The 26192-nt window shown below is 49.7% G+C and overlaps 3 protein-coding genes across 7 annotated transcripts in view; 1 reads left to right on the top strand and 2 right to left on the bottom strand.

Annotated features, from left to right (window-relative positions):
• The window catches only part of SMG5 (SMG5 nonsense mediated mRNA decay factor), a 35218-nt gene extending 22508 nt beyond the window's left edge, over positions 1 to 12710 (bottom strand). The window contains exons 1-7 of the mRNA XM_007976757.3: positions 12491 to 12710; positions 8850 to 8948; positions 6977 to 7100; positions 6172 to 6328; positions 3664 to 3753; positions 2423 to 2512; positions 1698 to 1776 (exon numbers count right to left, since the gene is read on the bottom strand). Of these exons, the coding sequence (XP_007974948.1) occupies positions 1698 to 1776; positions 2423 to 2512; positions 3664 to 3753; positions 6172 to 6328; positions 6977 to 7100; positions 8850 to 8948; positions 12491 to 12564 (713 nt within the window). The 5' untranslated portion in view covers positions 12565 to 12710. The remainder of the gene's footprint in view (positions 1 to 1697; positions 1777 to 2422; positions 2513 to 3663; positions 3754 to 6171; positions 6329 to 6976; positions 7101 to 8849; positions 8949 to 12490) is intronic.
• Positions 12711 to 12719: 9 nt separating this feature from the next.
• Positions 12720 to 22793, top strand: TMEM79 (transmembrane protein 79). Of its 3 annotated transcripts, none has more exons than XM_007976760.3 (5): positions 12720 to 12949; positions 14192 to 14325; positions 15117 to 15913; positions 16192 to 16405; positions 21697 to 22793. In XM_007976760.3, the coding sequence occupies exons 3-5, from the start codon at positions 15157 to 15159 to the stop codon at positions 21908 to 21910; spliced, it is 1185 nt and encodes a 394-aa protein (XP_007974951.1). In that variant the 5' UTR covers positions 12720 to 12949; positions 14192 to 14325; positions 15117 to 15156; the 3' UTR covers positions 21911 to 22793. The 3 variants fall into 3 exon arrangements, with proteins under 3 accessions (XP_007974951.1, XP_072864385.1, XP_007974949.1); XM_073008284.1 differs by having other exon boundaries at positions 14138 to 14325; XM_007976758.3 differs by lacking the exon at positions 14192 to 14325.
• Positions 20306 to 26039, bottom strand: GLMP (glycosylated lysosomal membrane protein). Of its 3 annotated transcripts, none has more exons than XM_073008281.1 (6): positions 25876 to 26039; positions 25106 to 25363; positions 24713 to 24913; positions 24367 to 24585; positions 23669 to 23925; positions 20306 to 20585 (listed from the first exon to the last, which is right to left on the bottom strand). In XM_073008281.1, coding segments are annotated over exons 1-6 (1056 nt in total). In that variant the 5' UTR covers positions 25996 to 26039; the 3' UTR covers positions 20306 to 20584. The 3 variants fall into 3 exon arrangements, with proteins under 3 accessions (XP_072864382.1, XP_007974953.2, XP_007974954.3); XM_007976762.3 differs by lacking the exon at positions 20306 to 20585 and adding an exon at positions 23041 to 23558; XM_007976763.3 differs by lacking the exon at positions 20306 to 20585 and adding an exon at positions 23365 to 23590.
• Positions 26040 to 26192: the final 153 nt, after the last annotated feature.

The following is a 26192-nucleotide window of genomic DNA, read 5'->3' as shown; positions in this document are numbered from 1 at the left end:
GCGCCTGTAGTCCCAGCTTCTAGGGAGGCTGAGGCAGGAAAATGGCGTTAACCCAGGAGGCGGTGGAGCTTGCAGTGAGTGGAGATCGTGCCACTGCACTCCAGCCTTGGCGACAGAGCAGGGAGTCCCCGTCTCAAAAAAAAAAAAAAAAAAGAAAAAGAAATGGGAAAAATACAGCCAGGTGCAGTGGCTCACACCTGTAATCCCAACACTTTGGGAGGCCAAGGAGGGCGGCTCACCTGAGGTCGGGAGTTCGAGACCAGCCTGACCAACATGCAGAAACCCTGTCTCTACTAAAAATACAAAATTAGCCAGGTGTGGTGGCGCATGCCTGTAATCCTAGATACTTGGGAGGCTGGGGCAGGAGAATCACTTGAACCTAGGAGGCAGAGGTTGCAGTGAGCTGAGATCATGCCACTGCACTCCAGTCTGGGCAACAAGCTTGAAACTCCATCTCAAAAAAAAAAAAAAAGAAAAAAGAAATGGGAAAGATACACCAGGTTATAAACCTAGTAATGATACTTAAGAATGAATGGGCGTAGTGGTGCAAGTATAGAAGGCCAGCCTGCACTTATCTAGACAAGGACAGGGACCCCCAACAAGCTAAACTGAACACAGGGACTAGGTCACCTTGGCCAGGTGAACCAGAAACCATGGCACATGGAATTATGAGGTACAATTAGTATGTTACTATTTTGTACTTTATTATCTGATTACTTTACTATTCGGATTGGATATACTTTAGTACTTGACCACTTAAGCTATGAAGACCACCCTACTCCTTTTGCTTGAAGCCCAAGCTTATTACATAACTTCTTCTGAGAATGAGCAATTTATTTCTCGGTATAACTTAAAAGCATTCCAGGTAAAGTATTCTGGTTTACCTCTCAGTCTCATGTGCTCTTGGTTACAGTGACTTGTACAGTGACTCAATACCCTAAGCTTAACCAATTCTGGGCGCCCTGAAAAAAATTTTTTTTTTTTTTTTGAGATGGAGTCTTGCTCTGTTGCCCAGGCTGGAGTGCAGTGGCATGATCTTGGCTCCCTGCAATCTCTGCCTCCTGGGTTCAAGTGATTTTCCTGCCTCAGCCTCCCAAGTAGCTAGGATTAGAGGCGCTCACCACCACAGCCAGCTAATTTTTGTATTTTTAGTAGAGATGGGGTTTTGCCATGTTGGCCAGGCTGGTCTCGAACTCCTAACCTCAGGTGATCCGCCTGCCTCGGCCTCCCAAAGTGCTAGGATTACAGGTGTGAGCTACCAGGCCCTGCCAAAAATGTTTTTTATTCTAACAGCTAAGAGTCAGACCCAGGGAAGCAGTGACCCACCCTGCCGGTCCCTCCACATATATTACCACATTAACACACTCTAGAATTTTCATGATCTTGTCAGAAGCCACTTTGGTAACATTTTACCAACTGTATTAAATTTCTTTCCTTCTTCAAGAAAACAGCAATCTTGTATTTTACATAAGATACTAAACAACTATTTTAGCTGCCCAAGTGCCTACAGCTCCAGCGGTTATGTGAAAAGCAGCAGGGCTGTGTCAGAGTCCCCCTGGACGGAGGGACCCTTCAATCTTAGCATTCCCCTATCTCAGCCACAAGCTAGAGGACGGAGGAAGGGAAGAAGGAAAACAAAGCTGGAATAATATGCACACAAAAAAACAGGGTTGGAAAAAGAGCTGGCAAATACTCACCACCGCAGGTAACAATACATGGCTTCCACATTATAGTACTTGCTGCCTGCCAGGGTGCCCAGCTGATTGAAGGGCATTCCTAGGGAGAAAGAGAATTCATGCAGTCTAAGGCCACAATACTCATTCAAAGCTGCCAGGCCCAAGCAATGCTAAGCATCAGAGAACTTGTGGGGAGAACAGCTGGGTCTGCAGGCAACACTGGTGTCTCAGGTGATTAGCAGCTTAATCTTGTTCCTCTAGGGGATTACTGACATCTTCTTTTATCCATCAGCTTGTTCCCGCCTGGTGTGCCAGGCATTACCTGAATTGATGAAGTACCATTCCTCTGGCTTCCACTATGGCTCCTCCAAGGTTGATGGAACTCCATGGAGCCCTCTCCTCTATCTCAGCTCTGAGTGCTTGTTCCTACATGCAAATCCCCATCTCTCTCTATGATAGAGTTACGCTTTATTTCATTGTGCTCCTCTTTCCACAAGAGACCTCGGGGAGAGGAAAGCCATCTTCTCTTTTCCTTCTACTCTGCCTCACTCCTTCTTAGTTCAAGACTTTCCCATTTATCTTCCCCTTCCACCATTTTCCGAGTGTGTTACAAGAGGGAAAAGGTATAAATGAGGTGAAGTACGAGAGAGCTGAGAATGAAGAGGAGCTGGGGAAAATGAGTATGAACTGCCTGCCATCTCCACAACGTCTTCCCTAGGAAAATCCCCATGTTGGGGACAACTTACCAATCTGAGGAGCTACTGACAGGGCTTGGTAGTAAAATCTCTCGGCTAGCAGCTCAGTATCTACGCCAGCTAATTCATTCTGATACCGTGCTGCACAAGAGAGAAAAAGAAGGGAAACTCGATGGTTCTGTTTCAGAAAACCCTCCCCCACATCTGGGAGTCCACTCTGAGAGCTGTAACAAGAGCCTGGAAGGAAGGTACCTGAGCTAGGAGGCAGGTTGCTGGGGTCTCTGGCACAGTCCTAAATCTGCATGACTATGGGCAAATTGTTCAACTCTCTTCCTTGCTGGTAGGTTCAAAATGTAAAGAATATTTAGTGTTTGTGAAGTAAATAAGCTCTTTTTTTGTTGTTTTCTTTTTTCTTTTAGAGATGGGGTCTTGCTGTCACCCAGGCTGGTCTCCAACTCCTGGATTCAAATGATTCTCCTGCCTCAGCCTCCCAAGTAGCTGGGACTACAGAGGCGTACCACCACGCCCAGCCTGAACAGGCTCTTCTTGATAATCTCTTCCCAATGAAGGGGAGCTGTAGCACACATACATGCTTGCAAAGACCTCTGATATTTAGTTCTGAAATGCAAATGCTCAATTCCACAGGGAAGACATTACTAATGATACTCTGGTCCACCAAATATGAAACAGCTGACTCTCTGCACACATTGCTCATGAGGGGTCCAGGAGTGGGCTGGAGGCAGGGATAGGAGACCCAGGTCAGTAAGAGATAATGCACCCAACAGCCACATACCAACAGCCTAATGAGAAACCACTGTCTATCAGGACGAGAAGCCCCAGGGGCCATAAAGCAAAAGAGTACTTTTCCATCCTTAGAAACATCTGTTAGGAAGGTAAGTCCTCCTTGCTGTCTAATTTCAATTCCTGTGCTGAAGTTGCTACTCATCTAGGAGTCCATAAAGATTAAAAAAAAAAAAAAAAAAAGAAACACTCAAAGAAGAAAAATATCAAATTAAAATCTTCCCAACCCACTACTGAAAGAGAATTATTATCTTCATTTGCTCAAAGCTCAAAGGCATTTCCCTTTTTCCTGTATTCACTGATCCTCTCTGACTCATGGAAGGGCAGTGAAAAGAAGGGATCACTGAAACAGACGGGAGGGAAAAAAAGTTCTCAGAGGCCAAACTATCCCTCCTGCTCTCCAACCATGTAATGGGTGTTACCAACAACTGAAGCAGCCTGGGCCTGTCCTGTAACCCAAAACTGAGAAAATGAAAGGTGCAAATTCTTACACAAATCCCCCAGGTACACTAGACATCGGTGACATGCCATCTGTGCCCAATCCATCTCCTTCCCTGAGGCAGACACTGGCTTCTTGCATCCTATGAGACAAAGAGAAAGAGATTTATGAGCCCATTCTTCTGCCTCCCTGCACCTATGGGGAAATAACTCTCCGAGATGTAGAGACTAAGAATCCAGGGCCTGTCTTGGAACTTGTCTTCCAGGGCAGAGAGACACTCATCCAGGACACAGGGAGAGACCCAGAGGATCACAGGCGGCCACACACAGGGACTCAGAGACTTACAGGCAGATTCATTCATAGGAAAGGAAGGAACTGGAAGAGGAGAGCTAGGGCCCTCAACCTAGGATGGCACCTTGCAGGAAGGTCATCACAGGAAGGCTTCCAGAAAGGAGGAAGGATGAGCTTCAAGTATGAAGGGGTCATAAGTGTCTTGGGTAGAAGTTACATACATAAAGGTAAAAGGTTTTGGGTAAGTATGGGAAACTAACTTGCCCAAGAATGAAATGTGAATGACGCCAATTTAAAAAAAAAAAAAAAAAAAAAACCAAAACAATGACGACGACAAAATTTAAAAAAGAAAAAAAAGAAAGAAATGTGAATGAGGCCAAGGCAGATGCTCTTAGTGGAGATCCACAGAGAAGGCAGCCTATTGGAGAGTGTGCCCAGGAAAGAGAAAAGTGGGCTTGCCCTGCCTGAGGCTGCTGATGGCCAAAGCTAAATACGCCTGAGCACTCACCTACCTCTCCCTTCCAAGAAACTGCCTGGTAACTTCAGAGAGCTTGAGATCTTTGGGAGGCAGTTTTCTCATGTGCCAGAAACTTGTCTAAGCATTCTACAGTATTGACTTAATCCTCACAGCAACCCTATGAGGTTACTCTTATTACTCCCATTTTACAGTTGAGGAAATCAGTCACACAGCTGCTAAGCAGCAGAGCTAGGATACACAAGGCTCCAGAGACTGTCCTCTTATCCATTCCTTCTTACTGCCTCTCTCGGGTGTGTTGCTTCCATTTGGAACAGCCATTCCTAATGTTTTCTATAGACACTTCTCAGCTGGCTGAATGGAGAAAACATCAGTGAAGACAAAAACTAAAGTGGTTTGGGGAAGTAACTTTTTGAAGTGATATTTTTTTTTAAAGCTGTGGACCCCTCTAGCTATCTGGTAACCTATGAACATGGTCCCAGAATAATCTTGCCTTTGTTTTTAGATAACGTGGTGGCCTTTTTTTTTTGGACAGAAGGTCTTGCTGAATTGCCCCCGGCTGGAGTACCAGTGATGAAATCATGGCTCACGGCACCCTCGAACTCCTGGGCTTCAGTGATCCTCCTGCCTCAGCTTTCCAAGTAGCTAGGACAACATGCATGCACCACCATGCCCAGTTAAATTATTTTTTTTTTAGAGATTATGTAGGATCTCACTATGTTGCCCAGGCTGGTCCTGAATTCCTGGCCTTAAGCAATCCTCCTGCCTTGGCCTCCCAAAGTGCTGGGATTACAGGCATGAGCCACCACCTCTGGCCTAGAGGTTTTTTTTGTTTTTTGTTTTTTTTTGAGACAGAGTCTCACTCTGTCACCCTGACTGGAGTGCAGTGGTGTGATCTTGGCTCACTGCAACCTCCACCTAACGGGTTCAGACGATGCTCCTGCCTCAGCCTTCTGAGTAGCTGGGATTACAGGTGCACACCACCATGCCCAGTTAATTTTTATATTTTTAATAGAGACGGAGTTTCATCATGTTGACTAGGCTAGTCTAGAACTCCTGATCTCAGGTGATCACTTGCCTTGGCCTCTCAAAGTGCTGGGATTATAGGCATGAGCCACCATGCCCGGCCTAGATGTTTTTAAATGCATAAAACACAGGTGCTCTGCTTCTGATCACAGAATTCTTCCATGTGCTGACAAGGACACAACCTCCATCTCTGACCCAGAATGTCTGTCTTGGTAATAGAAGGGACAGAGAAAGCAGAGAGAGCTGGGGGAAGGAGCTCTAAAGGATGGCTGAACTGAAGAGAAAATTTACCAACTAGAAAAGGAGTTAAAATTATAGTTGCCAGTACCTCAGCTGGTAGAAAAGGAACTTGCACTATCTGGAAAGACTGTCCACAATTTTCCCAACATATCTAAAGATTTCAATATTTTCATCAAGCATTGGGAAATAATCTCTAAAGTCAAAAGAAACGGTGCTGGCCAAATTCAACTGGGAGAAGAGAAGAAATGTTATTCACACCACCTTCCAGTGCCAGACCTACTCTAGGTCTTTCCGTCCCTCCCTCTGCCTCAGTCCACAATCCCAGGCCTCTCTCTTTCCTTAAGATCTTTACACTAACTCATATGATTTTCTGGATAAAACCAAACTTCATAAACCATTTGTATGTAGTTCTGCTAGAACTCTCTCTGCCTGGCTGGGTCACAAGCTACATGAACCCTGAGGGATAGGATAAGGCCAGAGGTAGAAGCATGAGAACCTGCTCAAGTCCACCTTTCAGGTTCCACTGACCTATGAGGGGGTCAGTGACATGGGTCCAGTCAATGCAGCACTGCAGTTCCAGCTGGTAGTGGGACTGGATATAGAGAAGGAGATGCTGGTAGAAGCCAATACCAGCAACCAGGTGCGTCCTGTAGGCACATTCCAAAGTGCTCCGGCTGTGGATGTGCTACAGATTGTGAAAGGGAAGGGGCTGGTTAAGCAATAAACTCAGAGTTGTACTCACCCTCCCTTACCCTGTTCATCTCACTTGGCTCTGGAACTTCATCTACATCTACTCTCATCTACAAGTTACTCTCATACTCTTAGCTCTAACTCTCTGGTTTTCCCATCTGGGACCAGGCTCCCCTCCTTCTTCAATCCTAATTATATCTGACTCTCTCTCTCCTTCCTTTCTGCTGTCTTTTTTTTTTTTTTTTTCTGAGATGGAGTTTCGTTCTTGTTGCCCAGGCTGGAGTACAATGGCACAATCTCAGCTCACTGCAACCTCTGCCTCCTGGATTCAAGTGATTCTCCTGCCTCAGCCTCCCGAGTAGCTGGGATTACAGGCATGCACCACCAAGCCCGGCTAATTTTATATTTTTAGTACAGACGGGGTTTCTCCATGTTGGTCAGGCTAGTCTCGAATTCCCAACCTCAGAAGATCCGCCCACCTCAGCCTCCCAAAGTGCTGGGATTACAGGCATGAGCCACCACGCCCAGCCTCTTTCTGCCATCTTTTCTTGGCTCCCCTACCTCCAACCCTGTTCTGGGCCCACTTTCCTAGCTGTCTCTTCCTTCCTTGGCTTTCCCTCTTTAGACAAGGACCTCCCCTTACCTTTTTGTTAGTCTTGATAAGCTGGATAACTTCATAGTATACCTTTCTCCACAGCAGCTCCTCAGCTTTTCTCCCATAGTCCACTGGGTGCAGGAACATAAGCTTGACGCAGAGCTCACGCAGCCTGGAAGGGTGTAGGGGAGCATGAGAGAGACAGCCCATCCCTTGGAGCGGGGACACAAGAACTAAGGGCAAGGAGTCATGTGCCAACACCCCCACCAACAAATCTCTGTGCTTTCCAACAGACATGCAGGGTCAATATGACCCAGCACGATACCAGCCTAGGAAGGCAGTGGGAGTCCCAGAAGACAGAAGCACGAAGCACTAAACATTCTAATAAGCCTCATTTTTTCCCTTTGCACACTTTGCTCCCTTTTTCTCTGCCTTTTTATCGCCTCTTTTTTTCCCTTCATTATGCAGTATGGCCAACTCCCTTGACTCAAATTTTTTGTTTTTTTGGTTTTTTTTGAGACCGGGTCTCACTCACTCTGTGGCAGTGGCGGGATCATAGTTCACTGTAAACTTGAACCTCTGGGCTCAAATGATCCTCCCACCTCAGCCTAACTACAGGTGTGCAGGATTACAGGTGTGCGGCACCATACTCAGCCAATTTTTTTCTTTTTTTCTTTTTTCTTTTTTTTTTTGAGAGGGAGTCTTGCTCAGTCCCCCAGGCTGGAGTGCGGTGGCGTGATTTCGGCTCACTGCAAGCTGCACCTCCCGGGTTCCACGCCATTCTCCTGCCTCAGCCTCCCGAGTAGCTGGGACTACAGGTGCCTGCCACCTCGCCCGGCTAATTTTTTTTGTATTTTCAGTAGAGATAGGGTTTCACCGTGTTAGCCAGAATGGTCTCGATCTCCTGACCTCGTGATCCGCCCACCTCCGCCTCCCAAAGTGCTGGGATTACAGGTGTGAGCCACCGCGCCCAGCCTTTTTTTTTTTTTTGAGACGGAGTCTTGCTCTGTCACCCAGGCTGGAGTGCAGTGGTGCAATCTGGGCTCACTGCAAGCTCCGCCTCCCGGGTTCACACCATTCTCCTGCCTTGCCTCCCCAGTAGCTGGGACTACAGACGCCCACCACCACGCCCGGCTAATTTTTCGTATTTTTAGTAGAGACGGGGTTTCACCATGTTAGCCAGGATGGTCTCGATCTCCTGACCTCGTGATCTGCCCGCCTCGGCCTCCCAAAGTGCTGGGATTACAAGCATGAGCCACCGCGCCCGGCCACTCAGCTAATTTAAGTTTTTTGTGGAGACAGGGTCTTGTTTTTTTTTTTTTTGAGACGGAGTTCACACCATTCTCCTGCCTCAGCCTCCCGAGTACCTGGGACTACAGGTGCCCACCCACCACGCCCGGCTAATTTTTTTTTGTATTTTAGTAGAGATGGGGTTTCACCGTGTTAGCCAGGATGGTCTCGATCTCCTGACCTCGTGATCCGCCCGTCTCGGCCTCCCAAAGTGCTGGGATTACAGGTGTGAGCCACCGCGCCCGGCCGACAGGGTCTTGTTATATTGCCAGGTCTGGTCTCAAACTCCTGGGCTCAAGTGATCCTCCTGCCTTGGTCTCCCAAGGTGCTGGGGTTATAAATGTGAGCCACTGTGCTCAGCCTCGAATGCCATTCTTTTTGTTTTATTTTACTCTACTTTTTAGATGTAGAGACTGTGCTACTTTAGGGCACCAGTCTATTAGATGTAAAACCTGCAGATGGAGTGAGGGATCCTATCTCCTCTCTTAGGAAGGCCAGAGATTACAGAGACCATAAAGGAACCATGAGGTAAGGAGGCAAAACAGAGCTTGTGCTTATATATCTGAGAAGATTTCTGGTAGAGATAGGCAGGGAAACAGTAAGGATCTGTGGTTTAGAGTCTCTAGCTTACTTGTTCCTCAGGCTAATGTTTTCTGGTTTGAATACTTCTTGATAAGCAGTTTTGTTGCAAAGGATGAGGTCAAGTCGATGCACAGCCTCCACCACAGCCCTGCAGGGAAATACAGGCAAATATCCCCTGAGCCATATGCATGGTCCACGTAGGATGACGCTGGGACACTGATTCTAGAGGAGAAGCTACAGAATCAGTGGCGAGGAAAAAAGGAGAAGGCTGCAGGCTGAGCTCTGTACAAAACAAGATGAACACAGTCTCCATCTTGTTACAGTAACCCCTGCCCCTCCCCCCCCGCAGCCCACCAGGGGACATTTGGCAATGGTGGAAACACTTAGAGTCATCACAACTCGGGGGAAAGAGGGTTGCCATTGGCATTTAGAGGGTGTTGTTAAATCTCCTGTAATGCACAGGACAGCCCACCACAATAAAGCATTACCCTACCCAAAAATGTCAACAGTGTCAAACTAGAGAAACTGTGATACGGTAAGGCAGACTCTCCCAATGGAAACAGCACAGGCTGTGATGCCAGGCAGAAAATCTAGGGTTTGAACCCTGGTTGTGTCTTACTCTGTGCCTTTGGGCAAATTACCTACCCTTTTAAAGCCTTAGTTACCACATCAATAAAAATGAAGATAATAATAGCTACTTCAGAGAACTGTTTTGAGGATTAAATGAAATAATAATTTTTATATAGCTCTGGTATATGGTAAACACTCAATAATGGTAGAATGAATAAATTATTATATAAGGCCTTATTATCCCTGACATAAAGGAAAGGCATTTCTAGCATAAAATTCTACTATGGAATTGTAGGGTATGATGGGCAAGTAGAGGGAGCTCCTAGACTACTTAGCCATAAGTAGGATTCGGGTAAGCCTGGATTCTGCTGAAGGAATTATTTGTTGAACATAGCGGTTAAGAGTGGAGGCATGAAACCAGACCGCCTGGATTCAAATATTACCTCTACTTCTTACCAGCTATGTGGTCTTGGGCAAAATATCTAACTTCCTTATGGTTGGGTTCCTTCACCCAACCATAAAATGGAAATATTATTACCTATTTTGTGAGGATTAAATTAGCTAATACACAGAGCACCCATAACAGTGCCTGGTATATATAGTAATCACTCCAAGTGTTAGTCTCCATCCTTCTTGTTCTAAGGCTGAGGGGGAGACTCCAGGCACTAAGAGGTAAGTCTGTCATCACAGCAAAGAAAAAGTCACAGAAACTCTACAATGGATGCCCAAGAAATCCCAGAGGTAGGTCTCGTATCTGGAAGGGTAAAACCCAGAAGACATCAGGCAGGAGCTGTAACAACATGTGAATCAGGCACAACTGTGGACACAAAAGCAACAAAAACACAGTGAAGATTTCCAAACAAACCAAGAGGTGCTCCCAGGCCGGGGAAAGTGGGCCACAGCAGTTGGCACCCTGTGGTGGTGGTGGCTCAGGAGGCACACTACTAAGCTGCCCTGCACAGGGTGAAGTGACCGCCAGCACCCAGCGGAGCGGGTGGGATGGTAATCAATACCTTCTCACAAACAATCATGTTTCTTCAAACTGGACAGCCTAGAGATGGATGCCAAGCCCTTTTGGCCAACCTGGCCCTTGATGCCAGGGGCAGCACCAGTGATTTACTTTATACCAGCTCAGTTCCCAGGGCAGGGCTTTTATCTTTGGTGCCATGGAAAGAGCTAATGTGAGTGTATATTTTCATAGAAAAGCTCCATAGCTCTCTTTATATCCTTAATCCAAAAGAAGGTAAATCACCACCACTCAATTGCAGATGCTTAAATATGAGAGGGCTCACCACTTTTTTCTCATTTTCCGTCAGATCATAAGCTCCTCCACTAAACTATAATCTCTCTTAGGACAAAAACTACAAAATCTAGTCATGTGTTTCATTCACTCCCGGGCCTAGCAAAAACAAAAATGTTCTTAAAAACAAAGAACTAATGAATTGGCCTAATTAACTGGTGCTTCCAGGCTCCTTTCTCCTGCTGCCCTTTCTTCTGACTTAAAATATTTCAGAATTGCATATCCGTAAACAGCTACGTGTGGGAGTTCCCCAAATTTCTGATGCTCAGAGTGACAAGTCCAGTCTAGCAACACATTTATCTTGAGCAGAGAAATCAGACTTTCCTCCTAGTTCCTTCCATATCACCCAGCTATAATAAATTATAAAAACAGTGATTGGCTGCTTCAAATTTCTACACTGCTCAAAGTCAACAACACAATTACACCCATGTGCACATAGGTAAGCCACACAGGCAAACACATCAGCTTAGGTTAGTCCTGTGAATGTAGTGGTTTAAGAAAGAACTACATTTAACGACAACTGGAAGGATGACCAGAGCCATCCCCAAAAGCTAGAGACAAGGAATACTGCAGACACTGCCCACGCGCTGTCTGACTGGCAGCACTGACACTCGGCAGTGTGATGAGGCACACGTGCCGCCCCAGCCAACTCCTCACCAGCCTGGGGACTGCTTGGGGCAGCTCATAGTGGGAGCCCAGGGGCCGCTAGATTGAATCACTTTTCTATTTTTGGAGTAGCCTATAGTCCCCTCTGCCTCTGGCTTACAAAGCCAGAGAAGGCAGGATGCCTACTCAAAGAGGAAAAGACAACATGCTCTTGACTCTTTCACTGCCAAAATGGGGCCAAGGCTCTGAGGGTCGTCTTCTCATGCAAGCATCCCTGTTCTATAAAGCCCAAGCTAAATGAAAACCCCAAACTCTACTCTGTAGTAGAAAACACAAAACTCAGTTTCCATGCTTCGTCCTATTTTGACCCAGTTATGGAGCCCATGTTCTAGCTGACCTACACAACAAATCCTCCACTTTCGACGGGAAGAGCTCATTCGGGCCTGTTCCTAACAGAGGGCTGAAGGGCTGAAGATGTGACTTGTGAAGCGTGGGTGGCATTATGGAAATCAGAAACCAGGAACGGAAGTTGCCTGGCAAGAGACTACAGTCATGAGGCTGGGAGGAAGGCAGGACTCAGGAGTCCCCAGGTGCCCGGAATTGCCTCCCAGATCCCAAGAACGCTCTGGACACAGAGTCGTTCGTGGCCCTTCCAGGCCAAGACTTTCCCATTCAGACTCCTCAAAATTAGAGCTGTATGGGACTTTAAAGCACATCCAATTCAAATCTTTATTTTTAAGGATAAAGAAACTGAGGCCCAAGGTCACATCGTGAGAGAGTGGCAAAGGATGGACCTGAGCCTAGCTCTACGGACTTTAGTCCAAGACTCTTCCTTGTAAATCCCACAGGATTCCAAGCATCGTTCCTTTCCGGGTTTTTCTACACCTATGACCCCACCTTCACCTACCCAACCCTTCCAGCCTTTAATTCCCACCCTATTACCCGAACTTCACAAAGCTTAATGCCCGCCCCAAGCAAGCTCCCTGCAGAGGGGATTCCTCCACGTGCTTCCCTCCAAACCTCCCACCCACCCAATTCCTCCTTTCAGTTCCATCCTGAGTTACTACGGGACCCCGCCCCGCCTCCAAAATTGCACCCTCCTTCCTCGCCCGCACCTTACCCCGACACACGGGCCCCGCCCGCCCGGGAGGCCCCGCCCCTCGCCGTCTCCCCACTTCCCTCGGCGGCTGCTCTCACGCCCTGGCCCCTCTCACCGGTAAAGCCGCTTAGTGTGGAGGACTTTTGCTTCGGGCTCGCTGCTCTCCCCTGTGGGGGGGCCTTGGCTCATGGTGCCCGGGTCCGGGGGCAGCTCCCGGTCACAGGCCCCCGCCACCCACCACTACCACCACCACTGCCGTCTCCGGCCGTAGCCGCAGCCACCGCCGCCGCCGGCCCTGCTCGGCCGCCATCGCTGTAAGGCGGCTGCCCGCGACAGCTCCTCCTCCGCCTGGCAAATCTCGCGATGGCAGCCGCACAGTTGCGGACCAGTGGCCTACTGCTACCAAATCTCGCGAAACTCGTTTTCCCTCCCGGGAAGTTGCCAGAACTAACTCTGGGCAGCATGGCCTCTTTCCGGCTTCTCCAAACCCTTGCGAAAAACTTTATTGGCAAAGCTATCAGAGAACGGACAGTGTACCCACTGAGGCGGCCAAAGCTTAACTGGATCAGGGCAGGTGAGCTTACAGCTAGGAGGGTGACTGCTTTGTCCCACAGTGGTCATTTGGTCCATCCTTCTGCCCCTTTCCCGCCTCCCCGTTTGAACCAAGCCTCCTTCAGATTACTGGTTAGAGTGACTCCAGCTTTCCCTTTTCCCCCATAATTTAAACAAAAAATGCATGTGAAAGTTTCCTTGGAAAGGGCCGAGCATCACATAGGAGTAAAGCCCTGGAAGAAATGACTTGTACAAGCGTCTCGGCCCTTCAGCTCCCTTCCCAAAGATTTCCAGCTTGCATATCTATCTCTTACCACCCAGTAACATTTATTGAACTGCTGTCTTCCAGCCACAGTGCAGGATTCTAGACACAGAGAGGTGAGCAAGCTAGACACTATCCCTGCCCTCACAAAGCTCAAATGACTTTAGGGATAAGGACTCATAGGAATGAGAAGCTAGTCCTTCACGTTTCTATCTCCTGATCCTCACATTGGATATCAGGGCAGGTGGGCTCACAGCTAGGAGCGTGACTGCTTTGTCTTGTTTTAGCTTAAACCTAAGTTTAAAAGCAAGGGTTTTTTTGGTTTGTTTTGTTTTTTGTGTTTTGTTTTGTTTTGTTTTTTTGCCTGTGTACGAATTGTAATGAGAACATAAATTGCCCTTCTACCGCTATGCTCTTGGCTTCAGCCACCCATCTTCTTTCTGTTCCTGAAACAGCCTAAGTCTTTCCCATCCACTGGTCTTTCACTTGCTGTTCCTCTGCCTGTAACACTCATACTCCTGATTTCCCATCAGGTTTCAGCTCAAATATTACCTTACCAGAGGTCTTTCCTATAAAAATTGTCTAATTGATTTAGTTGCCAGGCTTCTTCATTATCTGTTACCCCAATAGAACATAAGCTTCTCAAGGGCAGAGACCTTGACTGTCATCTTGTTCTCTTCTGTGTCTGCCTAGAATAGTTCCTAGCTAATAATGGTGACCAGTAAATATTTACTGAATGAATAAGTGTACAAATTCCATCTCTGGGTATCCCAGCCTACTCCGAGCACCCTTTGGTGCACAAATCCACTTTTCTCCCTCTGCTTTCCTGAGCTGGGAGCTCCTACACATTCCAGTTGCCTAGAATGTGAACTTACCTCTTTGCCCAGCTGCATCCCAACTTTCGGAAAGAATGACGACATCCTCCTCTAATGCTTTTTTTGTCGGCAGATTCAGCAGGGCGGGGCCTGCCCCTTTAATCTGGGCCCCACCTGCTCTGGTCAGACAGGTTTTGAGACACAGGTAAAGGGAGGGAGACAGAGAGAAATACTTGCAGAGCCAGCAGGTAGCTGGGCAGCTCCTTCCCGGACGGACGGACAGACGGATGGATGCTGGGGACCCTCCACTCCATATGGAAAGTAAGAGGATGTCCTGGGTCCAAACTACAAGGTTTGGAGGGCCCTTGAGATGAAGGAAGGGAATCAGTCCCATCCAGAAGCAATGAGATGAAGGGCAGCAGGGAGGGGAGAAAGACAGGAGAGAAGGCATACAAAACAGTCATGATCAGACCTAAATGCCGGAATAACAGATCCAGGCCCTGCAGAGATGGATGAGGTGGGCTAGTGAGGAGTTTGGGAACTGACCAAGTACCAATGAAGGAAGAGGGTGCCTGCAACTGCCAGCTTTTTGGGACAGATTAGTTGGCAAATCACTGGTCTCACCTGGAATGCAGGAGGGTTCCAAGCAGGGATATGCAGGGAGAAGGGGAGATGGGACAGTGGAGGGGAAGCTTCTCTGTCTACATACAGCAAGATCCTCGGTAGAAAAGAAACTTGGCAAAGTTCTAGACACCTCTTCTGCCTCCTGTTCCTGCATTAGGGTGGCCATGACTCCAGGGGTTTTGGTGGAGGGGCATAGAAGGCGTGGGTGGAGGCTGACTGAGGCCACAGCTGCCAGGGCCTGTGCCCCTTGACTCACCCTCTCCTGTTGGATGGCATTTGATGTCGAAAGGGTGCCTCCATTTCGGCCGCTCACTTCCTTCCCTCCTCCCTCTGTTTCAACGTCTTCCTCTGTACCAGTTTCTCCCTAAGGCTCTAGAAGGGGCCAAAGCCCATGAAACCAGTTGCCCTGGGGAGTATGAGTTCTGTCAACCTGTCCTAACAACTAGAAGACAGGGGTTTCTGACAGAGCTTTCCTCTGCTCCCTGCAGGATGACTTGACATTGTAGATCCCAGAACTGAGGCCCCAGGATGACAGAACAGGAGACCCTGGCCCTGCTGGAAGTGAAGAGGTCGGATTCCCCAGAGAAGAGCTCACCCCAGGCCTTGGTTCCCAATGGCCGGCAGCCAGAAGGGGAAGGTGGGGCTGAATCCCCAGGAGCTGAGTCCCTCAGAGTGGGGTCTTCAGCTGGGTCTCCCACAGCCATAGAGGGGGCTGAGGATGGTCTAGACAGCACAGTAAGCGAGGCTGCCACCTTGCCCTGGGGGACCGGCCCTCAGCCCAGTGCTCCGTTCCCGGATCCCCCTGGCTGGCGGGACATTGAACCAGAGCCCCCTGAGTCAGAGCCACTTACCAAGCTAGAGGAGCTGCCCGAAGACGATGCCAACCTGCTGCCTGAGAAAGCGGCCCGTGCCTTCGTGCCTATTGACCTACAGTGCATTGAGCGGCGGCCCCAAGAAGACCTTATCACACGCTGTGAGGCAGGCGAGGGCGAGTGCCGAACCTTCATGCCCCCCCGGGCCACCCAGCCCGACCCCACTGAGCGCAAGTGGGCTGAGGCGGTGGTGAGGCCGCCTGGCCGTTCCTGTGGGGGCTGCGGGAGCTGTGGAGACCGTGAGTGGCTAAGGGCTGTGACCTCCGTGGGAGCTGCACTCATCCTCTTCCCCTGCCTACTATACGGGGCATATGCCTTCCTGCCGTTTGATGTCCCACGGCTGCCCACCATGAGTTCCCGCCTGATCTACACACTCCGCTGCGGGGTCTTTGCCACCTTCCCCATTGTGCTGGGTGAGCCTGTGAGAAGAAAGGGGAGATTGGGAAGTGGACTTGAGGAGGGCAGGGCCTGCCTGCCATGGGGAACAGGAGGGTTTCCCTTCACTTGGCCTGGGCCCCTCAGGGTCTCCCACCCCCTGCCAGTCTGCATGCCCATATCCTCCCAGGACCACCTCCACCCCACTGTGTAGAGCCTGTGCACTGCCCACAGTGAACCTGCCCCCAGCTTACTGCCTCTTGCGCCCTTACCCTGCCTGTTCTGACCCTACCCTGTGTTTCCCAACTCCACCCAGGGATCCTGGTGTACGGGCTGAGCCTGTTATGCTTTTCTGCCCTTCGGCCCTTTGGGGAGCCACGGCGGGAAGTGGAGATCCACCGGCGATATGTGGCCCAGTCGATCCAGCTCTTTATCCTCTACTTCTTCAACCTGGCTGTGCTTTCCACTTACCTGCCCCAGGACACCCTCAAACTGCTCCCTCTGCTCACTGGTCTCTTTGCCATCTCCCGGTAAGTTGGGGCAGGGGGTGGGGCATGGGAAAGGGAATGGTGCTAGAGAACCTAGGCATCTGAATGTCTGGAGAGTCAGGGTCAGGAGCTTTCCGGATTCTACCCTGGCCCAAATGTGTGCCCTGGGGAGATAAGTCCACCTTCTCTCTTGTACCTTACTTCAGCTGGTCAGCAGATGGAAGCTGATTTCAGAGATACATATAACCATGTCAAACAAAAAGGCTCATGCACCCATTGCAGCCACTCCCATGGCAATCTGGTCAGGTAGCTGTTTTGGTCTCTAGCTGAACACCCCGTGACCAAATGTACAACTTAAAAATAGATATATTTTTTCAAAATAGAGACAAGGCTGGGTGCAGTGGCTCATGCCTGTAATCTCAGCACTTTAAGAGGCCGAGGTGGCAGATCACTTGAGGTCAGGAGTTTGAGACCAGCCTGGCCAACATGGTGAAACTCTGTCTCTACTAAAAATACAAAAATTAGCTGGGCAGGCCGGGCGCGGTGGCTCACGCCTGTAATCCCAGCACTTTGGGAGGCCGAGGCGGGCGGATCACAAGGTCAGGAGATCGAGACCATGGTGAAACCCCGTCTCTACTAAAAAATACAAAAAAATTAGCCGGGCGCAGTGGCGGGCGCCTGTAGTCCCAGCTACTGGGGAGGCTGAGGTAGGAGAATGGCGTGAACCCGGGAGGCGGAGCTTGCAGTGAGCCGAGATTGCGCCACTGCACTCCAGCCTGGGCGACAGAGTGAGACTCCGTCTCAAAAAAAAAAAAAAAAAAAAAAAATTAGCTGGGCATGATGGTGCACACCTGTAGTCCCAGCTACTCAGGAGGCTGAGGCAGGAGAATTGCTTGAGCCCAGGAGGCAGAGATTGCAGCGAGACAAGATCGTGCCACTGCACTCCAGCCTGGACAACAGAGCTAGACTTCATCTCAAAAAAATAAATAGCCAGGTGCAGTGGCTCATGCCTGTAATCCCAGCACTTTGGGAGGCTGAGGCGGGTGGGTCACAGGGTCAGGAGCTCAAGACCAGCTTGGCCAACAAGGTGAAACCCCAGCTCTACTAAAAATACAAAAAATTAGCCGGGTGTGGTGGTGGGCATCTGTAATCCCAGCTATTCAGGAGGCCGAGGAAGGAGAATCGCTTGAACCTGGGAGGCGGAGGTTGCAGTGAGCCGAAATTTGTGCCATTGCCCTCCAGCCTGGGTGACAGAGCGAGACTCTGGCTCAAACAAATAAATAATTAAAATAAAATAAAAAATAGAGATGAGCTCTCACTATGTTGCCCAGGCTGGTCGCAAACTCCTGGCCTCAAGCAATCCTCCTGCCTCAACTTCCCAGTGTGCTGATTACTCAATTCTTCATATAAACCAGTCTTTTTCCATTTTTAAAGGTACTAATTGTTAGACAGTTCTTCATACTGCGCTAAACATTTCTGCCCAGATTCTGACCTCCAGAATTGCCTAGGACAAATTTAGATATTTGACACAACCTCTCAATCCCCCCACTCTAACACTCTGTCCCCCTAGTATCTGCTTTGCAAAATGGCCTGGTTTCTTCATTGTCCTGGGAAGAAACTTCTGCCTGTCACGCTTGGGGGGCCTGGTTGAGGGTACTGTCCTCTTCCTGTTTGTCAATGATGAGAGGGCCCTGGTAGAGGGTACTGTCCTTTTCTTCATACAAACCAAGGACATGTGAGCTCTCGTCGCAGCCTTCTTACTCTCCTCTTTTTTTTTTTTTTTTTTGAGACAGCGTTTCACTCTTGTTGCCCAGGCTGGAGAATACAATGGCATGATCTCAGCTCACTGCAATCTCCACCTCCTGGGTTCAAGCTATTCTCCTGCCTCAGCCTCCCAAGTAGCTGGGATTATAGGCACCCACCACCAGGCCCAACTAATGTTTTGTATTTTTAGTAGAGACAGGGTTTCACCATGTTGGCCAGGCTGGTCTTGAACTCCTGACCTCAGGTGATCTGCCCGCCTTGGGCTCCCAAAGTGCTGGGATTACAGGCGTGAGCCACCGCGCCTGGCCCTTACTCTCCTTTCATTCAGACTTTTTACCATCACCTAAAATCCTTAGGGGTATTTTCCCATGAACTACTATTAACCTTAACCTAGAAGGCACCTTTGAATTTCTTAACCCAAATGCAGGTGTTTTCTTCCCATTTTCCCTAATACATATGCTCTTGTTACTTTTTTTTTTTTTTTTTTTTTTTTGAGACGGTGTCTTATTCTGTTACCCAGGCTGGAGTGCAGTGGCGCCATCTCAGCTCACTACAACCTCTGTATCCTGGGCTCAAGCAGTTTTCCTGCGTCTGCCCCCTGAGTAGCTGAGATTACAGGTGTGAGCCACCATGCCCAGGTAATTTTTTTTGTATTTTTAGTAGAGACAGGGTTTCACCATGTTGGCCAGGCTGGTCTCGAACTCCTGACCTCAGATAATCCACCCGACTCGGCCACCCAAAGTGCTGGGATTATAGGCGTGAGCCACCACGCCTGGCCTGCTCTTGTTACTTTTGATACAGGATTCCAGGTAGCTTGCTAAAATAAAATATTATTCCTGTTGAGCTAAAATTAATCTTCCCGTCACTTCTGATTGTGGTCCAGCAGTCAGTTGTCCCACCAGCCTCCTGACCATCATGCAGCCTTGCATTTTCTCCCAGTAGGTTTTCCCGAAATAAATATGTTCCTGCTCATGTAACTCAGCCTCCCATCTCAAACTCTTGGGGAATACTGGTCTCAGATAGAAGTTGGCTTAAGCAGTAAAAGTAATCAGGGAGCTAAAGGAAGACTCAGTGATTGTCTGGTCCAGGCTTCCCATTTTACAAAGGGGAAATCACAACAGATTAGGGGAGAACAGTTGCTCAGGTCAGTCAGCAATAGTGTCAGCACTAGAATCCAGGTCCCTTCCCTCTCTTATCCAGGGTCCTTTCTTCTTTACCATGGACAAGTTCATTAAGCAGTTTGTGCCTCAGTTTGATCATCTGTAAAATGAGGTTGTTATGGGGATTAAATGAGTTAATTCATGTAGAGTACTTAAAACAATTTGGTACTTGGGGCTGGGCGCAGTGGCTCATGCCTGTAATCCTGCACTTTGGGAGGCCAGGGCGGGTGGATCATGAGGTCAGGAGATTGAGACCATCCTGGCTAACATGGTAAAGCCCCGTCTCTAATAAAAATACAGAATTAGCTGTGTGTGGTGGTGGGTGCCTGTAATCCCAGCACTTTGGGAGGCCAAGGTGGGCGGATCACCAGGTCAGAAGATTGAGACCATCCTGGCTAACACGGTGAAACCCCATTTCTACTAAAAATACAAAAAATTAGTGGTGGTGGGCGCCTGTAGTCCCAGCTACTCGGGAGGCTGAGGCAGGAGAATGGCGTGAACCCGGGAGGTGGAGCTTGCAGTGAGCCGAGATCGGGCCACTGCACTCCAGCCTGGGCGACAGTGAGACTCCATCTCAAAAACAACAACAACAACAACAACAAAATCTGGTATTTGGTAAGGGTTCATTATGCTGTGCTGCTTCCTAGTGTAGAAGAGAAGCAGCAGTTACTCTTCCCTCCCTTTCACAGGTGAAAAAGAACAGAGGCACATGAATTATGTAAGAGGAACTTGCTCTTCCCTCCCTCCATTGAGGGGTGTGTATTGAACAAAATCTTCCACGAAATTTGTGGCTGACCCATCCTCTGGGCTTCAAGCCCTCCTGGAGGTGGCTTCTTTGCTCTCCTCTTTACGTCTGCCCTTCAAATTGGCAGAAGAGGAGGTAATGAACAGGCTTGGGTTCAAATCATGACTTTTCTATTTCCCAGATGTGTGATCCTGGATGAGTCTTACTTAACCCCTTTGAAATCTTAGTTTCTTCATCTGCAAAAGGATAAAATACAGTGGAACACACTGCAGCTATAAAAGAATGGGAAAACCATTTTTATATTGATATAAAATGATCTCCAGGATATATTAAATGGGGAAAAAATAAACATGCAGAGAACAGTCTACATAGTATGCTACCATACCTCAAAAAAGAGAAAAATAACTTTTTGCTCATATATGCACTTTTTAAAAAATCACTCAATGTACTATCACACTGGCTCTTCTTCCCCTTTCTTCCTCCTCCTTTCTTTCTTTCTTTCTTTCTTTCTTCTTCCTCCTTCTTCTTCTTTCTCCAAGGAAAGCACACTGGTCTTTAAGAAAAAATAAATAAAAGAAAAAATCTGCTGGACATGGTGGCTCACATCTGTAATTTCAGCACTTTGGGAGGCCAAGGCAGGAGAATTGCTTGAAGCCAGGAGTTTGAGACCCTCATCTCTACAAAAATAATTTTAAAAATCAGCTGGGCATGGCAGCACACACCTGTAGTCCCTGCTACTTGGGAGGCTGTGGTGAAAGGACTGCTTGAGCCCAGGAGTTGGGGGGCTGCCACTGCACTCCAGCCTGGCTGACAGAGTAAGACCCCATCTCTAAAAAAAAAAAAAGGCTAGGCGTGGTGGCTCACTCCTGTGATCCCAGCACTTTGGGAGGCCAAAGAGGGCAGATGATCAGGTCAGGAGATTGAGACCATCTTGGGTGAAACCCCGTCTCTACTAAAAATACAAAAAATTATCAAGGCGTGGTGGCGGGCACCTGTAGTCCCAGCTACTTGGGAGGCTAAGGCAGGAGAATCGCTTGAAGCCGGGAGGCAGAGCTTGCAGTGAGCTGAGATCGTGCCACTGCACTCCAGCCTGGGTGACAGAGCGAGACTCCGTCTCAAAATAATAATAATAATTTTAAAAATCACTTAGTGCACAAGAAACCATAATACTGATGCCTGGGGTGGGGGTGGGGGAGAATAGGGTGGGAATCGGTAAAGGGAGGAAGATATTTTACTATACTGATTGGATTTGCTCAAACATTTTAAAGTTTGTACAGCCAGGTGTGGTGGCTTGCATCTGTAATCCCAGCTACTCAGGAGTCTGAGGTGAGAGAATCACTCAAGGCCAGAAGTTTGAGCCCAGAATGGCAACATAGCAAGACCATGTCTCTAAAAAAATAAAAATAAATCGAAAAGTAAATAAAAGAAGGAAAGGAATAATATACTCGACTTCATAAAGATGTGGGGAAGTCAAAATCAATCACTTACAGTAATTAGCGCTGTGCCTAATACATTTTAAATGCATAAACTTTGGCTGTATTTGGAAGCACCAGCCATACCCACCAACTGCATCTGCCTCCCTATCTACTCCCCCCACTGTCAGCCTATTGCCAAGCTGAAGCGCTTCCCTCGAGAGTAGCTTGACCCTTTTCTTGCCCCCACAGTCTGATCTACTGGCTGACCTTTGCCGTGGGCCGCTCCTTCCGAGGCTTCGGCTATGGCCTGACGTTTCTGCCGCTCCTGTCAATGCTGATGTGGAACCTCTACTACATGTTCGTGGTGGAGCCGGAGCGCATGCTCACTGCCACGGAGAGCCGCCTGGACTACCCCGACCACGCCCGGTCGGCCTCCGACTACAGGCCCCGCCCCTGGGGCTGAGGCGCTCCGCCCTCCCACTCGGAGTAGCGGGTAGCGGCGTGGGTCTGACATATCTTTGAACCTTGTGGCCAGGCCTGGACTTCGCCCCCCGGCCTAGGACCGCGGTGGGTGGAACCCTGCTACTACCCCAACAGGGACTCCAATCAATGAGAGTTCTCCCCTTGCCCGGGCTGCCCTTCACTTTTGGTGCCCGGGACAGTCATAAGGGATGGACTTAGTTTTCTTGCACGGAAAAAGGTGGACAGCCGTGTTTCTTACGGATGCTGAGGGCATGGGGCCAGGACCAGGGGAGAGGCACAGCTCCTTCCTGAGCAGCCTCCCACCACTGCCACAAGGGCTCCCTAATGCTGGACTCTGGTCCACTCCCCGGCTTCCCGTGAGGCAGGAGGCAGAGCCACAGCCAAGGCCCTGACCACTTCTGTGCCAGTTGTCTAAGCACAGTGCATCAAGGACGCTGGAAATGCCTTAAGGATAGAGGCTGGGCATCACATCAAATGGGACTGTGATGTTTGGTGAAAACCTTCCTGGGGATCTGGATTCAGGACCCTCCATGACTGGCCTTAGGGCCCCTTAGCCTGAGTTAAGACTATTTACAGCTGGCCAGTCCAGAGCTGCTGCTCTTCTACCTATTTAGGCCCCTGTAACTTCCCACCTTTAAACTGCCCAGAAGCCATGCCTCTCCCATGGGAAGAGGGGAGCAGACAGGGAAATCTGCCTCCCAGGAGGGTGTGTGTGTGTGTGGGGGTGTGTGTGTGTGTGTGGGGGTGTGTGTGCGTGTGCGTGCGCGCTCACACATGGTGGCTGGGGAGTGCCTGGATGGTGCGGTGGCTGATGTTAACCTAGTATGAGTGTGTGTGTGTAACAATAAATTACCACAAGTCTTTGCTGGCTTTTTCTTCCTGTTTGTCCCCCAGTCTCGAGTGTCCCTTCCCTGTTTCATTCAGATGACAATAGAAACCTCCTAACTCTACCTGGTGGAGTGGAGCTGGCAGGTTCCTTGGTTCCACAGCAAGGAAATGGAGCCTCAAACAGAAACTTGCCTTGCAAGCCCATCTCTTAGCCCTTCCATTCCCTGGAACCAGCCCAAGACCAGCCCAACGACACTCACACATCAATAAACTGGAGCCCTGTGAAAAAAAAAAATATCTATTTTCTTGCCTTCCAGGGCAGCCAACCAGTCAGAATGCCTCTCATTTAGGCCCGCAAGTCCCATCCAAGGGAAATGTGTGGAGATGCAAGAAGGCAACACCAAGGGGACCTTATCAATAGCCCTGTCCTCCACTCCCTCCAAAGTTCCCCCCGCAAGGTATGAAGGAAGCCCCACCTGGGGGTCTCCAGGAAGTTGAGGCTAGCCTCTGAGGTTCCACAGAAAAGCAAGACGGGGGAGTGAAGGGGCCGACTGGAACTTGATACTCCAACCTCCAGAGTTTTGAGGCACAACAAGACAGGTCCAGTAATGTCCTTCCCTCCAGAGAGCGGGCCTTAATTTATGGACTGGTACTCTGAGTACTTCTTGTGGTACAGTAGCAGAACCAAGCCTCCCACTAGCAGCATGAGCCCTGGGGCACCCAGGGCCACCGCCATGATGCCCAGAACTAGTGGGGACAAGCCATCCACTGGAGGGAAGCCCACACCCAGGAGCATCGACCTAGAGCAAGCAGAGAGAGAGAGGTAAGCAGGCTTAGGAGGAAAGGCTGGGAGACTCAGCCTTGGTCCCCTTCAACTCCCCAAGCCCCCAGCCCAAGCCCTGGCTCTTACCAGCTGAGGTAGTGTTGGTCCCAGTAGCCAGGGCCTGTGGAAGCCCCAAACGTCACATTGAAGGCACAGAAGTTATTCTGGGACCCAAAGAAGGCTCGGACAATGGGTGACTGGGGAAGAGGGTATGCCAAGGCAGGATGAAGAGGGGAAGCTTGGCAGGGCAGGGCTGATTCTCGGCCCCCCGGCTTCTGGGAGTAAGCCACTGGTCGCCACTGTGCGAAGCCTGATGGGAGGGAGCCCCACAGCAGCTGGTCCAACTGGGAAGAAAGGCAAACAAGGGAGGGTAAAGAGGACCAAGCTGTGCCCAACCCTCTTTTCCCTGCCTCTCCCAGCCTTCATCTGTGACTAGCAACAGGAGTCCTGAGTCCTAGGCAGAGCCTCAATCCCTCCTCTGTAAAAATGGAGAGTTCGACTGGGTGAGGACTGAGTTGTTTTCCAAGCCTGCAAGTCTGGACTCAGCCCTCCTCTTGGCCCCCAGTCCCCTTGCAGATCTCCACCTGCCAGAGTGTAAGTCATACTGCACTGCCTGTCTGTCTCCACTGAGGGCAGGGACTGGGTCAGATTCATTAGCACAGTGCCTAGCACTTAAACGACCCAAAGAAAGTGTTGCTAAATGGCAAATGGTTGAATGAGTTTTAGGTCCCAATGGTGTCCCACCTATATTCCTCACCCATCTGCCTCTCTCCAGGAAGCCTGACCTGAAAGACAGCAGGTGCATATTCATCGTCGATGGAGTGCTGCTCCTGCACTGACGGGCAGTCAGGGCCCTGGCCCAGTGTGGCTACCTCCAGCCCAAACAGGGAACGGTTTCCTCGGGGAGAGGCTCCAACCAGGGCCACCTCTAGCTGACAGGTGTCTGCTGTGTGCAGGAGGCGAGGGGGTTGGGCTGGGCGGCTGGACCTGGAAAAGGCCTGGACCTAGGAAGGAAGAAGCATGGGAGGTGTGGGAAATAGCTGGATGCCTGTGCTTAAGGGCCACCTCCATCATTAAATCCCACCCTCTCAAATCAGCCTTTTTGAGTCTTTCCAATTTCCCACCCCTTACCCTGAAGGCCAGGCTGCCATTGGCAAAAGTCCTGGTAGGGTCGTTCATGGGGTGGCCTTGAAATGTGGCACTCAGGGTGGCAGGATCCAATGAATCAGTGATGTTGTTCCAAGAGAAATCAGCCAAGGAGTATGGAGGATATGGTGTTCCTGGAGGCTTTGCTGCCGTATCAGACACGTTGGTGCTGTCAAACTCAAGCAGCTGGAGGGTGAGGGTGGGGTGGAACTGGGCTTGCCTCTGTTTTTCTCCTGAGACCACACCTCCCACTCACCCCGTACCAAGGCTTTCATATCTGGGTCTATTTCACCACCCCCAGTCTTTAGTTCCACCCTCTAATTGGGATGAACTCTCTCCTCTGCACTCTTCTCCTTGGTTCTCTCCCAACCTCCTCACCCTGGTAAAAACAAGGGCAGAAGAAAACTGAATGCTGTCCTTGGGGAGCACCATCAGGCCCCCATCGGGCTCAGGGGATAGCAGGCGGCTCCAGTTGACGCTCAGGGTGCTGTGGGGGGTGTTGGTGGCTACCAGCACCACTGCCAGAGGCCCCAAGCTGCTCCATATATAGTGTAGTGTGGAATTGGTGCCCACTGCCCGGATATGAAGCAGGTTCTGCACGGGACCCAGCCAGTTAGGGATGACCTCCAGAGACACCTGGAACATGGAGTAGTGGAGGGTTGAGGGAACAGGATCAAGGAGAGACACAGGCAAAAGAGAAGTTTGAGGGGAGGGAGGTTTGGAAAGTGCTGGAGAAAAGATGGGATCTTGGGGACTAGACAAGAGGAATGTGTGCGGGAGCTAAGGGAACCCTGGGGTAAGGGGCAGTGGGTACAGGATATTCAAAAAGGGGTAGGGTAGAGGGTACAGCCAGGACTCCCCTGACCCTGGTGGGCAGGTCAGGGCACAGGGCTGGGAAGAAGAAAACATTCAACACTTGCCTGGACTGGGTCACCCAGGGCTGAGTCGGGGTTCAGACTTCACTCTCACATTCACCCTACTCCACAATCCCGTCCCATGACCCATGACCATCTCCCACACCCTCCAGGTTGAAGAACCCTCCTCTTGGCAGCTGCCCTCCACCCCTAACCCCTGGATGCCCGGTTCCAGCCACCCTGCAAGGGTAGCATTTCCTGAAACTTCTATCGCTGTAGCCCCAGGGCCCTCACCTGGCGGGTCTTCTCCCCCAGTAGGCCAAATGGGGCTGCAAACAGAAACAGAGTCAAAAGGAGCAGGGGGCTGGGGGCACAGTGCCCCCAACCCCAGCTGTGCTCCACAGAGCCGCGCATACGGCCGCAATTCAGCCGACGGAAGAGGTGCCGGAGGGTCACATGACTCAGGTTCAGCTGATCCCTTTCAAGGGCGGAGCCACCAAACCAGTTTTTGCTTTTTTTTAAATTTCCTTTCCTCAGCACCATTTAATGTATTAAAGAACAACTTTGTATTCTATCTTAAAACAGGAAACGTCACAGTCTCTTACAAGTAA

Source organism: Chlorocebus sabaeus, chromosome 20, assembly GCF_047675955.1.
Source record: "Chlorocebus sabaeus isolate Y175 chromosome 20, mChlSab1.0.hap1, whole genome shotgun sequence".
In the NCBI taxonomy this organism is placed as follows: Eukaryota; Metazoa; Chordata; class Mammalia; order Primates; family Cercopithecidae; genus Chlorocebus; species Chlorocebus sabaeus.
The sequence above is the reverse complement of the archived record's forward strand: the minus strand, read 5'-3'. Positions and strand labels throughout refer to the sequence as shown.

Bases quoted from the DNA above. Each gene is read 5' to 3' on its own strand.
- TMEM79 (XM_007976758.3), top strand. From the start codon at position 15,157: ATGACAGAACAGGAGACCCTGGCCCTGCTGGAAGTGAAGAGGTCGGAT. The intron at 15,914-16,191 runs GTGAGCCTGTGA...AACTCCACCCAG, and splicing joins CACCTTCCCCATTGTGCTGG to GGATCCTGGTGTACGGGCTG. The intron at 16,406-21,696 runs GTAAGTTGGGGC...TTGCCCCCACAG, and splicing joins GGTCTCTTTGCCATCTCCCG to TCTGATCTACTGGCTGACCT.
- GLMP (XM_007976762.3), bottom strand. From the start codon at position 25,995: ATGCGCGGCTCTGTGGAGCACAGCTGGGGTTGGGGGCACTGTGCCCCC. The intron at 23,926-24,366 runs GTCAGGCTTCCT...CTTTCTTCCCAG, and splicing joins ATGCACCTGCTGTCTTTCAG to TTGGACCAGCTGCTGTGGGG. The intron at 23,559-23,668 runs GTAAGAGCCAGG...TGCTTGCTCTAG, and splicing joins GACCAACACTACCTCAGCTG to GTCGATGCTCCTGGGTGTGG.